The 16,663-nt window shown below is 35.2% G+C and overlaps 1 protein-coding gene across 1 annotated transcript in view; it reads left to right on the top strand.

Annotated features, from left to right (window-relative positions):
- Positions 1–16,663, top strand: part of LOC150100690 (TBC1 domain family member 1-like) — a 342,041-nt gene that overhangs the window by 83,732 nt on the left and 241,646 nt on the right. The window contains exon 5 of the mRNA XM_090401806.1: positions 8,101–8,205. Coding sequence (XP_090257932.1) covers positions 8,101–8,205 — 105 coding nt within the window. The remainder of the gene's footprint in view (positions 1–8,100; positions 8,206–16,663) is intronic.

Raw genomic sequence — 16,663 nt, 5'->3', positions numbered from 1 at the left:
TTGTCACTGAAATCTTTTGAATTTGAATTCAATAATTCTTTAACATTTTCTGCATCAACACCATCAAAACCAAGGTCTTCACCAATTGCAACGATTTCTTCAACCACGTTGTTCACAGGATTTTGAAAACCACCTAAGTCATTAGCGCATTCTGGCAAAAGGTTTTTCCAAACAGCTCTCATGCAACTAGAAGACACTTGTCTTCTAGCTCCCACGAGTCATGAAGGTTTTCAATTGTGTTCTTAATGTTAAAATTTTCCCAAAATTCTCGGAGTGTAATCGCATTTTTTCCTGTTGTTGTTTCTACTGCCTTTGAGAATGTCTTTTTAAGAAAATAGGCCAGGAAACACTCCTCTAGGCTTGCATGTTTTTGGAGAGTAAATTGAAAGGTGCATTAATTAAAACTCTTGCCGCGTATATAAAGGGAATGTCGCAATTAATTTCGGCGTGTTAAGCAAGGGATATCTGTATATGTATATATATATATATATATATATATATATATATATATATATATATATATATATATATATATACCTAAACCTCTTTTTATGCAAATTTTTTTTACGCAAATTGGGATATCAAAAAAAAATTTTTTAGGCGATTTTTATTCACTTTTACGAGACCAACCTAAAGTCTAAGTTAGGAAAAATCCCTAATTCAAAAAAATTCTGAGAATTTTGTACAATTGCATTCTCGTTTCAATTAAGAAAATTCTAAATTCTTACCAATGTCAAGTTAACGGGATAATAAATCCCTCATTATTGTATTTTAAACCCGGATACGAAACTCGGAGATCGAAATCTAAGAGTTTCATGCCGAAGAACTATCGGCGAGTCCAAGTGTAAGTCAACACCTGGGTGGTACAACACTAGGGCAACTCGTGTCAAAGGTGGAGCAATCTCCGTCATGTCACTTTAGTAGTAGGGGTATATGTATGTTCGGTTCACTTAAACCTTGGTATTCCAGGTCTACCTACTCACTGATGAGACCTCAATAAAGGTCGGAACCAGTCTGGGTAGTGACCTTCTCTCATAATGTAAAACAGTAATACATCTACATCTCCTAGGAGCTGTGTCTTACATTATGAGAAAATATTAAGAATAGTGAAGGAGCTTGCTCCACCTTTGACACAAGTTGCCCTAGTGTTGTACCACCCAGGTGTTGACTTACGCTTGGACTTGCAGATAGTTATTCGGCACGAAACTCTTATATTTTGATCTCCGAGTTTCGTATCTGGCTTTAAAATAAAATAATGAGGGATTTATTATCCCCTTAACTTAATTTACGCTGCCAAAAAATAGCCTCTTGGCTCTTTATCTTACTAATGTCATTTATTGGGAATTCCCCGAATTACATAACTGACTGCGCATAAAAAAACAGTTCTTAGCAGTTTTAATTTGGTGTTTGAGTAGACAACACAGTTACCGCATTTTTTGCATTTGCATTTTTTAAGTGAAATCAAAATAAAAATCACGTTATAAAATTAATAATTTTGCCAGGAAATAATAAATGGTAAGCTATATGTAATTTTCAAACTTTCATTTCATTAACTGAAGATTTTAATCCAGCCCTCACATGATGTTGCTGATAACCAAAAAAAAAAAAAAAAGGAAAGCCATTTCCTTGGATATAAAAATTCAAATTTTACATCGTCTTCAAACTGGGGAAGGTGCAATGGCTGTGGGTAAGCATTTTGGAGTCAGTGAATCAACTGTCAGATTTATAAAGAAAAATGAAGAGGCTATTATAAAAGCAGTATGTTCTAGTACAAAATCGAGTACAAAATTATCATCATACACAAGAGATGTTGTTCTAGAAAAGAACATCTCTTGTGTATGATGTTGTTCTTTTCTAAAGCCGAATTAAAGCGCCGAAAAAGCTTTAGTGATGTGGATAGAAGATAATGTACAAAAAAGAATGCCAGTTGACAAAAATTCAGCATTGAGATTTTATGAACAGATTAAAAAACTGCAACCAGATACTTCATCTCAATCAATCGAGGAAAAAATATGAATTTCATGCAAGCAATGATTGGCTGGCTAAGTTTATTAAAAGACATGTTCTTCATAATATAAAAATTAAAGATGAAAACGGCTTCTGTTGATGAAACAGCTGCTAAAGCATTTCCACAAAAACTTGCTAAAATAATTGAAGATGGAGGTTACACTCGTGAACAAGTTTGGAATATGGATGAAACTGGCCTTTTCTGGAAAAAAATGCCAAACAGAACTTACTTATCAAAAATGCAAAAAATTTGAATGACAAGGGTCTCGAATTTAAAGTGCTTTTGATTCTTAATAATGCACCTGATCATCCTGCCATAGAACACCCAAATGTGCAATTTTTTTTTCTGGCACCCAATACCACATCATTGCTACAACATCTAGATCAGGATACAATTGTAACTTTTAAAACATATTATGTCAGACGAACATTTCAGTATGTTTTGAACAAGCTAAATGATGATGAAACACTGTCAGTTATGGATGTGTGGAAAAAATTTTAAATTGTGGATTGTATTGATCAGGTTCGATTATCGTTATCTGAATTGAGACCAGAAACTATGACTGCATGCTGGAAAGCTATTTGGCCCACATGTGTTAAAGAGAATGCTCCTGTTCCCTTCAATCATACTGCAGAATTCCCCAATATAATAAGTTTGGTATGTGAAAGTGGCGGAAAAGGATTCGATGATCTTACGTCAGCAGATATCGAAGAATTGTTAATTGATAAACCTCTTAGCGAAGACAAAATAGTGGAGATTGTTTCTGAAACTCCTGAAAGTGAAGAAGATAATGATCAAGATAATCCTACTTTTACTGCTGATATAATTAAAGAAGGTCTTAAACTGGCCAGTAATTTAGGCAGTTATTTTGTCCGACATGATCCAAATGAAGAACGTGCTGGGAAGTTTTCACGTGAGCTTAAGTTGCTAATGTCTTCATACAGAGAATTATATCGCGACTTATCTAAAGCATCAACACAGTGATTAATAACTGAGTTTATGCCTAAAACTACTGAAACAACCAGTGGTACTTTTGTTCAAGACATGACAAGAAGAATTCCACAAATTGAGGCGGAAGCCGATGACGATAATACCATATCTAGTAGTTCTAGTGATATCACAGTCTCACGAAAACGAAAGCTTTCGCGTTTATTGTCAGAAACTGATAGAGAATAATAATTTTTTTATAGAATCCTTAGCAAATAACTGAAATGAATATGTTTTTTTTAAAGTTATTAAAATTCATTATATGTATGTGTGTTCTCCATGAAATGTAAATAAAAATCTTGTGATCCTGACGAATTTAATGTTTGTTTTTTCATTATTTTTCTTATATTTCAGGTTTGGAACCAATCTTCACTTTTTCTATAAAGTCACTAGTTCTTTTTATGCGTAATTTTTAGGAACATATCTATTGCGTAAAAAGAGGTTTAGATGTATATATATATATATATATATATATCAGGTCCACAACAAAAAGTCAAACACTTTATATCACATCAGTTCCATGTGTGGGTAAAATAATAAGTATCTTGATTATAACTATTATTTTTCAGGAAATTACAATGTATCTATCTTTCGCTCAGTCTGCTCATATCTGAGGACTCGTGACCCTAGCCACAATGCCTCTCCATTTCTTTCTGTCTTTTGTTGTGGCAGTAACCAACTCCAAAGTAAGTCCGGTAATCTTTTTAATCTGATCCAACCATCTTGATCATCCTCTTTTTCTTTGCCTTCTACTTTGCCCTGAATGATAAGTTGTTCCAGGTTATAATTTTCACATCTTGAAATGTCACCAAAATATTTGAGAATTCTGTTACAATGTATACTTAATATTAATTATAATAAATTTAATTAATAATTCCTATATTTTGGCAAAGTTACATTGCCATCATCAGAGATCACAGAGCAATGATATGTGAATGCACATGCTACCATTGGGTAAATGAGGCTGAAGAAAGACAACCAAAGTCTTGCTTAAAGTCTTAATGGCACTCCTAGGCTAAATTGGGTGGTTTTGACCATCGGACTGAAGATCTGAGGATGAGTGCTTCACAAATTTGGGACAGTTTCATTAACCCAAATTTGTTGAGGTTTGCAAAGTTTCTCAGAGGTAGATTCCAGGAAAAGTCTCTCATGTTTATATTTTCTGTGGTGCAAAAGAGTGTGGCCTTCTTCCAGCATATCCTGTGGTGTATTTGTGCAAAGCATGGTCAGCAAGTCAAGAGTGGTTGTAATAGTAGAACTGGATATAGTCCATGTGTTCAACAATTCTGATATTGGCTGTCCTGCATGTTTGGTCATAGTAGGACAGTTTGCAACTGCAAAGAACCTGGAACACGCTTGGTAGGTCTAGGGAATGTGGCTGGTCTTTGGTGGAGCAGATAAGGGATGCCAATTTTTTGGGGTTACAAAAGGGTTACAACTAGAAAAGTCCCAAAGAGTTAAAAGAAAGTAAGATAATGGCATTGCATAATAATGCTGGTGGTAAAATGGAAGCATTAAACTAATACCAGTCTGCATTTTTGTAGTTCAGATATCAGGTGATGAAAATCATACATCACCTAAAATTTTATATAATTATTTTTAAAAAAAATGCATTAATTTTATATGCATGATACTTTGTGTAACTGACAGTTTCTTTCAACTTTGATAAGTAGTTTAGATTAGACTGTAATTTTCTGTAATTTTTTTTTTCTGCAGTGTGTAATACTGTTGTATAATATTAATCTATCTAGGGAAAGTGGTCAAAGGATGTTTGAGGAGAGCAGTATCAGAAGGATAAATCAAGTAGGAGTAAGATGGATGAATAGTATTATTAAGCAGGAATTGCAGATAAAGAAAAGATTGTGGAGGAAGTATAAAGAAAAAGATGATCAGCATACCCACGAGTAGTACAAGGCACAGGCAAAGCGGTTCACCTGTATGGTAAGGAAGACCAAAGCTTCCTAGGAGGCTAGCTAAGGAGTCCGAAAGAAATCATAAGGAGTTCTTTCGCAATGCGACAAGTAAAAGGAGGGATAACTATGGTAGGGAAGTAACAGAAACAAATCAAATAGTTGAGTTACTAAGTGATCATTTTACAAAGATGTACCATCTTGGTTGTGATATTGCAATGCTGAATGTGTCACTGACTGATGAGAGATTAGAGATAGAGGAAATAGAGGTGCTTAATATATTGCAGAACTTTAATGCTGATACTGCTATAGGGTTAGATGGCATATCAGCCCTCTGACCTTGCAATGGAATTATTTTCCCATCTTTCCAATAGAGTGGAAAGATGGGAAAATAATTCCATTGCATAAAGGAAGCTCCAAGACCAAAGTAGCAAATTGTAGGCTAATTAGTATATAAGGAGTGGTGGTTAAGATTTTGGAGAAGTTGATAAAAATTAGAATTCAGGATTAGATGGACAGAAATATGATACTTTATGAGGGGCAACATGATTTTGTGAGAGGTATGTCTTACCTTTGTAACCTATAATAAAGTAACAGTGGAGTTGGATAAAGGAAATGCTTACTCAGTGATACTGCTGGATTTTACAAAGGCATTTGACAGGATTCCACATGTAAATCTGTTGCATAAATTGTAGCAAATGAGAATGGATCTGAAGCTGGTGATTTGGATTTGATAGTGGCTGATGAACAGATATCAAAGAGTGGTTCATGGAGGAGTTGGGTCTAGGAGAAGGCAGATGACTAGTGGTGTACCTTAGGACTTGGTCCTCTGTTATTTAATTTATACATTAATGATATTGGAAATAATTTGACAAGAAATATCCACTTATTTGCTGATAATGCAAAACTGGGAAGAGCCATAGTTAATGAAGGTGATGTAGATATCTTGCAAGATGATTTAAATATGCTGGTGGTATGGGCAAAGTTAAATGACTGCCAGTTTAATGTAGCTAAGTATAAGGTGATGCACTTTGGGAGGATCAGATCACGTGCTGTGTACTATATTGATGGAACTGAACTGTAAGAAGTTGATGAGGCAAGGGATTTGGGGGTGATTGTGGACAGAGAACCGAAGTTTAGAGGGCATATTGCAAAGGTGGCCAAAACAGCACATCAAACACACTGACAAGCAGAGATAGGGTCTCCCACAATGAATCTTTTGACTACATGGAGACACCCATTATAATGATAATTATTATAACCTGACTATTGCTTAATGTGGATTAAACATATCATTTACTTGGTTGACTCTCACTAGCATTTCATAAGGACTAAAGAAACAGTTTGTTGTGGTGGATAGTTTTGCTATAGAATTTCTTTTAGCATAGCATTTTATCTATGAGACCTTTGTTGGAACTTTCAGTAGTGAGCAAATCTGTTATGATAATGATGATGCTATAGTGAGCATCAAATATATTTCATTTATCTCTATGCTGAAGTATTTCATGCACTCCGAGAAATGATGTAGGGTTTCCAAGACTGAATCTGATTTCGAATTGAATATCTGATGCAAGTAAATGGAAGGATAACTTTGAATGGATGTATGAACGCAGATGGTAGAAGGCGATAACATTGGAAGAAATCCAATGTTGAATTATTGAGTAGTCATTTTCCCAGGTTGTGATGAATATAGATATGAGAAAATAGAGGAGAAAGAAGCACTCAGGATGACATCTTAATAACAAATTAATAAGTAAATGACATCTTAATGTCAGTACAGCAGTAAGATATATGCATGTGTTTTACAAGAATGTGTGCGCAAATTGGCAATGCTTATTGCCCATGATCAGGTTTTTTTTTTTTTTTTATTAGTCTCAGCACTTGTTGGGTGTCAAAGGAGTAGAAAAGACACAAGTTAGTTCCATTACGTAAAGGAAGATCCAAGATAGATACATCGAAATATAGAACATTCATTATCTCTGGAGTGACAGTTAATCTACCCACTTTTTATAATAAAGCAACCAAGTTAGATAAAGGATATGGTTATACCATAACATTGCTTTCCAAAAAAAACTTTATAAAGCCACTTCTTGGGTTATTGCACAGAACGTTATTTCATAAATTACATAAAGGCAACTGATAAACATACATCAAGAATAGTATATAATTGCACAGGATCTAGGAGAATATAAGATAACCAATGCCACAACAGGGCTGTGTGCTTGGATCATTTGATCCAAGCACACAAAAGAGCAGCAGTAAATGTAATTGATATGGAGTTCTGCATTAGGATTCAAATCTAATGACATCGTGGGTAAAAAATAATGACTAAAAAATTCAGTTTTATTCATTGTGAATTGAAAATATTACAAACCATGTATTACACTGCAAAACAATTGCTGTAGCTGAGAATATCTTAGGGTGATAGCCTACATGAAGTTGAAATTTAGGGAACATATTGTAAAAGTGAGCAAATAGTAAAAGATTATTGAGAAACTCTAATGAATAGGTATGAGGAGGTTATTGTTCCTCTTTACATGATTGATACAACTTCATCTGAATCACTGTGCACAGATTTTGGTCTGGGTTTCGTGATGAGGAGGATGGAGAAACAGGTCTGTGGATAACTATGAGAATAAATTTAATGTTGTAGACTGCAGAATTTGATTGATAAGCAAAAAAGGGTTAATATGATAAAAACATGGTTACTAAAACAATTTTTCTAGGATAAATAAATGCAGAAGTCAATTTTTAAGACCTGCAGGCGGGACACAAACTAGAGATCCCCCTCCTTGAATGAGGGCATGACATGAGGGCATAACAAAGACATGAGAATTAGATATTTTTGTACGGATTGTGGTGAACTTGGTTTTGTATGGGTTATTTTGGACTTCCTGTGATGAGGCTTGGAACATGATTTATGTTTTTCATATATATATATATATATATATATATATATATATATATGAAAAACATAAAAATGATTTATAGTCAAATTCATGCCATAACTATATATATATATATATATATATATATATATATATATATATATATATATATATATATATATATATATATATATATGTTTTTCATATATATATATATATATATATATATAGTTATGGCATGAATTTGACTATAAATCATTTTTATTTTTGATGAGATTTTTAAAAATAATTTTCATTGTTCTTTCAGGGTGTGGAACATCAAGATCATTTTGGTTTCATATGCAGAGAAATTAGCCCAACAACTATAGATAACTATGTTGGTTATATCTTTCAGTGTCAGACTGAAAAAGTGGTAATGTGGTCATTTTAATTGTTTTATACATAGATATTTTTTACTGTAACAGAAAATAATAAATATGATTATAATTAATTTCTTAATTAATTATTCATTCTGATTTCTTGCATACTTTCATTAATTTCCACTAGATGCCTAACATCACTCAACATATTCTTCATTTCATTTTTCATTTCCAATATCTGTTTCAATAAATCTTGCATTCCAACAACTTCACTCTCTATCTCGCTACCTCTCGTTCGGTCGCACTTTACTAGCTTTTCCTCATTCATACTTTCTTATGATACAGAGTGAGAGGGCCTGTATCATAAGAATGTTCTGCAATCTTAGGAATGCAGACAACATTCAATTATACTTACACTAGTGAGGAGAAGATCAAGAACATTCAGGGAATAGTTATGATCATCTGATTTTTTACTGTAACAGAAAATAATAAATATGATTATAATTAATTATTCATTCTGATTTCTTGCATACTTTCATTAATTTCCACTAGACACCTAACATCACTCAACGTATTCTTCATTTCATTTTTCATTTCCAATATCAGTTTCAATAAATCTTGTATTCCGACAACATCCCTCTATCTCGCTGCCTCTCGTTCGGCTGTACTTTACTAGCTTTTCCGCATTCATACTTTCTTATGATACAGAGCGAGAGGGCTGTAAGTTATGTAGTGTGAGAAAGAGCTCCAGAAAAATAAGTGCTATTTTGAATAATAATAATTGGCGGTGTTTCGTTAATTTTAGGGTTTCATTATTTATTTTTGAGAACAAAGTGTGTCTGAGATTTTTGGTGTGAATTCTATCAGAATTAATAGTTCTGATAGCATTAATGCTGCATGGAAACTTACAAAGAAATACATCACAGCATCAATGTATGAATGTATCCCAAAGGCTGAATAAGATAGGTGTTAAATGGATGAATGTGGAGCTTAAGCATGAAATCTGGAAAAAGAAAGTACTTTGGAGGAAGTACAAGATGAATAATGGTAATCAGTCACATCAAGAATATAAAGAACAAGCCAGGAGAGTGACTCAGTTAGTGAAGAAAACAAAAGTAGAGTATGAGCAGAAATTGGCAAATAGGTTAAGAAAACCCTAGAGAGTTTTTTAGATATGTGGCAAGTAGAAGGAAGAATGATCATGGAAAGATGAAGTTAAGGGATGAAAGTGGTAGAATGGTAACTGCTGCAGAAGACATTGTTGAGGTATTTACTGATCAATTTATAAGTGTGTTTCATCCTGATTAGGGTGGAATCATGAGGAACTTCAGTGTAGAGGACATAGGGGAGGAATGCTTAATTGTGAGTGAGCAAGAGGTATTTGAGGAAATAAATAACCTTGATGTTAATAAGACATTAGAATTTGATGACATATCATCACTCATCTTAAGGGAATGTTCCAGGGAACTGGCACTAGCATTGGGATGCCTGCGTAATAAGAGTTTTGTAACAGCACAGGTTCCAAGGGAGTGGAAGGAGGGTAAAATTGTTCCACTGCATAAAGGTGGTGATAAGGCTGTAACTTCAAATTATAGGCCGGTCTGTATATCTGGAGTTGTGGTGAAGGTCCTGGAGAGATTGGTGAGAAGTAGGATACAGAAATGGGTTGATAACAGCAGTATTCTCTGTGGTTATCAGCATGGGTTTGTTAAGGGGAGATCATGTTTCACTAACTTACTTATGTACTATAACAAAGTGACAAATACCTTGGACAGAGGAGATGCATATACAGTGGTGTACTTGGATTTTGCAACGCTTTTGATAGACTGCCACATGACAAGCTCTTAAATAAATTGAAACAGATGGGATTGGATAAGAGACTTCTGTGTTGGATCAGTGACTGGCTGTCAGATAGGCATCAGAAACTTGTATGTGGGGGTGCAGTATCTCGAAAGAGAAAGGTCACCAGTGGTGTGCTGCAGGGGTCAGCTTTGGGGCCATTGTTGTTCAATTTGTATGTTAATGATATTCGGTTGGGTTTAACTAGTAATATCCAGCTGTTTGCGAATGATGCAAAACTGGGGAGAGCAATGCACAGTCAGGCTGATGTTAATGCCTTACAAGAGGACTTGAATAGATTGCACGAATGGGCAGGTAAGTGGAACTATCAGTTCAATGTTGCCAAGTGTAAGGTTTTGAGATTTGGTAAGCAACGATGGAATGCAAAGTATACACTTGGTGAGGAAATTGTAACAGAAGTAGAGGAGATGAGAGATCTAGCAGTGATGGTGGACAAGGACCTGAAATTCAGGGGCCACATTGCACAAGTTGTGAAGACATTACATCGAATAATGGCAATGATGCAGCGAACCCTGACATGCAGAAATAGAGCGGTTATGTATAAGGCCTCAATCAGACTTTATATGGATTGTTGTGCACAGATTTGGTCAATAAAGGTAGTCAGTGGTCTTTGGAATGTGGAGTGCGAGGACAGATTGAGAGAATGCAAGTTGCAGAGCCTCGTGAATAGGAGGAAGAGGGGGAATATGATTGAAACATCTAAGCTGGTCAGGGGTTATTATCAGGTAGACATGGAAGAGATTTTTCATAGAATGAGAGAGGGGAGTAGACCAAGAGGCCATTGCTGGAAACTGTATAAGGAGGGTGTGAGCAAAGGAGTGAGAAGAAGGTGGGTCTTTGCATAGAGGGTGGTTGGTGAGTAGAATGCATTGCATGAGGGTATTGTGGATGTGGACACATTGAATCAGTTTAAGATGCTGTTGGATGAGCATTGTATGCAATAGTGAGTACCTCCAACAATGAGTCTCTGACTCACTCCATGGAGGTCAAATGTTGTTGATAATAATAAATTTCTTTACTTTTTTTTTCTCTGAGGAATTATATTTTCTCTATTCAGTTACACATAGAATTAATGTCCATAATTTTCAAAGCAAGATTTATATATAATATAATAGATATAATTGTTTCTGAATAGAGACATGGCTATACTAATACTTACTAGGCACCTCCATAGCTCAGTCAGTATCAACGATGTCTTTTGGTTCGAAAGACCTTGGTTTCAATCCCATTTAAGGTGTGAAGATATTTTATAAGGACTTTTAAACTGAGGGTGAGTTGGCTGATCTCATATGGAAGCACCAGGGTTTCCTCCTGGAAACTCAGGTTTCTTATTGCCCAAAAAAGGTAAACCAGCCATAAGAACACATGCAGTTATTATTATTATTATTATTTCGGGAAACTCCAAGGAGTCGACAGACTCATCGAGGGAGGCCCTAACATCATGTCAAGAACAACTATTTGACATTCACACAGTATCTATCATACCTCGCCTTGAACTCATTCACGGTCATAGCACCCACAACAGACTCTGGCAGCTTATTCCACTCATTTACGACTCTCCAAGTAAAAAACCTAGCTCTAACACTCTTGTTAACCACATTCTTGCCCAGCTAGGTTTTTTACTTGCCCCTATTCCTCCCACTACCAGTCCTATTCTCAAAAATATCTTCTGGATTGATCTTATAGAAACCCTTCAGTAATTTGAATGTCTCAATCATATCACCCCCTTTTCTGCCTATCAACCAATTTTTGCAACCCACAAATCTTCAATCTGTTCTCATAAGGTTCATTCCACAGACCTGCCACCATCTTAGTCACTCGTCTCTGGATCCTCTCCACCTCCTCCCCACCAAGAAGAAACCCTGGCACCCATATCTGGGCACAGTAGTCCTGATGGGGTCTTATCAGGGCTCAATATAGAGGAACAATAACTTGTTTGTCTCTGTTTGTTAAAGTATTTTTCATTAACCAAGTGATTTGATGAGCTGATTTAGCCACTTTTGCAATGTTTCCCCCTAAACTTCAACTCTCTATCCACCAACACTCCCAAATCCCTGGCCTCATCAATCTCCTGGAGTACGATTCCACCAATGTGATATACTGCTGCTAATCTTTTCACTCCAAAATGCATAACCTTACACTTTGCCACATTAAATTGACATCCATTTTCCCTAGCCCAGTCCTCCAAACTATCCAAATCATCCTGCAAAATTTTGACATCCTGTGCACTCACAATTGCTCTACCCAACTTTGCATCATCAGCAAACAAGTGAACACTTCTTCTCAGATCCTTTCCTATATCGTTAATGAACAAATTGAAAAGTAGTGGTCCAAGAACAGAACCCTGCAGCACACCACTAGTCACAAGCAGTCTCTTGGACTCCACTCCTGAATAAACCACTCTCTGGTATCTCTCCATCAACCACCCTCCTATCCATCTCACCAACCCTATATCCATTCCCATCTGCTCCAGTTTACTGATTAGAGTTCCATGTGGTATCCTGTCAAAGGCCTTGGCAGGGTCCAGTAGAATCACTGTAAACCCATTACCCTTATCCAGTTCAGCCGTCACTGTGTTATAAAACGTGAGCAAGTTACTGAGGCATGATCTACCCTTCACAAAACCATGTTGCCCCCCCCCATACAGTATCCCATTTTCATCTATCCAATTCTGTATTCTTCTCTTGACTAGTTTCTCCAAGACCTTGACAACGATTCCTGATATGCTAATCTGTCGGTAATTTACAACAGTAGTCTTGGAACCTCCTTTATGCAGTGTAACTATTTTTCCCTTTTCCACCCCCTCAGGACTAACCCAGACCCGAGACTCAGATTAAACAAAATGGTGAAGGGTACTGACAATTCTTTAGCCGCTTAACGTACGACACGAGCTGGTATACCATCCAATCCCACAGATGTATTGACATTGAGGTTTTGCAATTGACTACTCACCTCCACCTCATTCACCACAATTCCCATATAGTCTATTGTTTCATTCATTTCTGCAATGTCACCACCTGGATGATATACTCTTGCAAAGTGCTCGCTCAGTAATTCAATTATATCAACTGATTCGGTTACCTCCCTACCATCGGCATTCTTTAAAATCATTCTGCTATATACATTTTTTCTTTTATTTGCAACATATCGAAAAAACTTTTTTAGGATTCTCTTTAGACTGCATGGCCAAATGTTCTTTCATAATCCTTTTTTTGCTTTTCTTACCACACTTGTTACCCTTCTGGCCTGGGCTTTATACTGTTCATGTGCCTGCCGGTCACCTTTCTCCTTAAATTCCCTCCATAGTTGTTTCTTTTTTTGCAGCTCAAGCTTAATGGTGTTATTCATCCATTTAACTCCTATTTGATTTATTATTCGGACTCTAGGTATGCAGTCAGCCATTGCTTCATGCAAACACTTTTTAACCGCCTTCCATGCACTGTCAACTTCTAGCCCTTCCAACCAACTAGTTAACATACATAATATGCTGGTCTTAAAGCCCGAGTTCCAAAGCAACCAACCATACTTTTTTTCAGCAGAAGGTATTTTTTATATGATTGAGACATATAAGCTGGTCAGGGGTTTATCAGGTAGACATGGAAGAGATTTTTCATAAAATGGAAGAGGGGAGTAGAACAAGAGGCCATTGTTGGAAACTGTATAAGGGGAGGGTGTGAGCAAAGAAGTGAGAAGCAGGTTCTTTGCATGGAGGGTGGTTGGTGAGTGGAATGCATTGCATGAGTGTGTTGTGGATGTGGACACATTGAATCAGTTTAAGATGCGGTTGGATGAGCATTGTATGCAATAGTCTCTGTCTTTGGAACAGCCTTCTCATAACCTTATCTCCAATGAATACAACTCTCAGTCCTTCATAGGGAAGATACTTATTATCTTTGCCACATATATATGTATATAAAAAAAATTATATGATATCTGAAGCCTTGAGGAAATTGGGTATGCCAAAAAATAGGAAATTTGGATGATAAATTCCTTACTGAAACTTGTTTTTCCAAGAAGCGCGCATTTATATTGATAATTTGGTAATTTCATCCAAAAAAAAGATATATATATATATATATATAATATTATTTTCTATATAAAATTATTAATAATAATAATATATTATATATAATATAAAATTTCATAAATTTCATATATTAAAAGTTAATTAATCATATATCATATATATTAAACTATAATACAAGCTGTTATCAGATAATTTTTAGATTGTATTTTTTTGACTTTGATGATAACAGAACAGGGCAACATGAATGGTGATTCTTTAATTGCTATTCATGTTTGTCCCATTTGAAGCAGTTTCTTTATAATTAAAACATACATACAGAGAGTGCAGCATATTGTTTGTTCATATTATTCATATCATTTGCAGAAAGTAGAGTATGTTTTTCGGATTGTCACAGGGAGCTGGATTTGAGATATAATTGAGGGTGCAGAACAGTAGCCCAAGACAGGATTTGAATCCATAGCCTGTTGGTTGGAGAACAGCATTAGCCATTCAAGCCAACTGGATTATGTTCTGCACGCTCAATTGCCTTGTGCACAAGCACAAGGCAATTGAGCAGTCTCACACAAGGCAATATTGCCTTGTGTGAGACTGCTCATCCTGTTTAGGAGGCCTGAAGTGGCTTAAAAAAGTTATGTGAGCAATAATTATTTTTTACGTAATCCTGAAACATCCCACTCCTTAAAACAGGGTTTCAGGATTATGTAAAAATATATAAAATTAATAAAAATATAAAATGATCCTTAGCCAACTCGAGGTACTAATACAGTACATAGATTTATAACCTTTCATGGATGGGAGTCCATAAAAATAATAATAAAAAACTTCTGCTGTGTTTGGCTGGAAATTACTGCATAGACAAGCAGAGTGAGCAGGAATCTTGTTGCAGTGGAAAATCTATTTCTCAGATTGTTTTCAGGCATGTTTCCTCCATAGATCTAAAGAAACAGTGGTTTATAGCTTCATGCTTGGAAATAAATGTTGAAAAAAAAAAAAACATTATCATGAACAAATGCTTTCACTTTTGAACTTGGTAAACCATTCGGTAATGAGCTGAACTCAGTAATGATTTCAACTTCCTTTCCAGAACAAAGACTATTACAGAACCCTTTTAGATATTAAGCATTCAAAGCTTTCAAATGTTTTACAGTTTGAAATGAAACATGAGATGCATGCAGAGGGCCGTCGCCAGATTAGATTGCACCCTCAGGCAAACAATTAAATATTGCCCCTGATGGATTATAAGATAAAAATATAAGAAAATCTCCAATTGCTATTTTGTTTTTATTACAAGAGAAACAATATTAAAAAACTGTTTATAAGCTCTTCTAAATTTAAATTATAAGCTATGTCCATCTCTATTGATATAATTGCTAGACCAACCAATCTTTCTTGGGTCGTTGCTGTTCACAAATAATTTTTAATCAGATTAAGCTTGGAAAAACTTCTTTACGCACTTTCTACATTATCAGGAATTGTTAACAATACCCTTAGGGTGGTGGTTACATTGGGATAAATTTCCACAAGATTTTGTTATATATATATATATATATATATATATATATATATATGATAAAATGTGGTGAGGACCACTTTTCTCTTGTATTAGTTTTGAGAGAATTTTTAATTCTTCAAATTAATCTATTGCATCTACATCAGATGTTTTGCCACTGTGCAAAGCAATTTCCAACTCTTTACAATGTTTTAATATTTCCTGAACTCCAGTTATGTTAATTATTTATATTATATAAAAATCCAAATAGATCATTCTGTGATCTCAGCTGTTCAAATCTATTTTGTAAGCTATTTATAGCCGTATCAATTAAGACATTAAAAACATTAACTTCAAAGAGTTTTTCTGGGGTTGCTTGCAGCTCATCGTGACTCTCATAGGAAAACATTTTTCTTTTTCTTATTATTCTTAGATGAGGAAATTCCAGTGGTACATCAAGTTTTTCTGCAAGTTCAGCTGTAGTTGTTTTCATTTGTTGAAATCCATTTTTCCTATAATCAATTAAAAATTTCAGGATGGTGTCAAACTGCTCTAAGGTATGGCCAATGTTTAAATTTACACTTTGCACCATTTTACTCACTAGGATTATTAATGATAGAATGTCATATGAAATAATTATGCTGCAAATAAATTTGAATGAAGTGATTTTTTCATCAAGGTACATTTTGTTTCATTTCCAGTTGAACCTGTCAATTGAGGATTTACATATATTTCCATGAGTGCATCATACATTTCACAGAATTGAAATCGAACTGGTTTAATTGCTGCAATTCGAGCTTTCCATTGAGTATTAGACAGGGAACGAGTTACTGTCACCCCGGCGTGAACGTTGGGGCGATAGGAACTCGCAATTTGAGTGTAGGAGTTTAAATGAATTCTTTTTTCTTAATAACGATTCCATGTGTTAATGATGCATAGCCGAAAATTGCCACGTATTCCCCTGAAGACCTTTAACGTACCCCCCCAGGGATATGCATATCACACTGAGAAACACTGATCTAATAAGTGGGTTCTAAAATGTTTAAAGTTTATTTTGAAAGTTTATTTTTCACTTAGTTAGACTATAATAAATTTAGTTTAATCCTTTATCCAAGTGTGAGCAAACAAAGTTTGC

Source organism: Typopeltis vanoorti, chromosome 12 (assembly GCF_054136105.1).
Source record: "Typopeltis vanoorti isolate ZY-2024b chromosome 12, IOZ_Tvanoo_1.0, whole genome shotgun sequence".
NCBI lineage: Eukaryota > Metazoa > Arthropoda > Arachnida > Uropygi > Thelyphonidae > Typopeltis > Typopeltis vanoorti.
The sequence above is the reverse complement of the archived record's forward strand: the minus strand, read 5'-3'. Positions and strand labels throughout refer to the sequence as shown.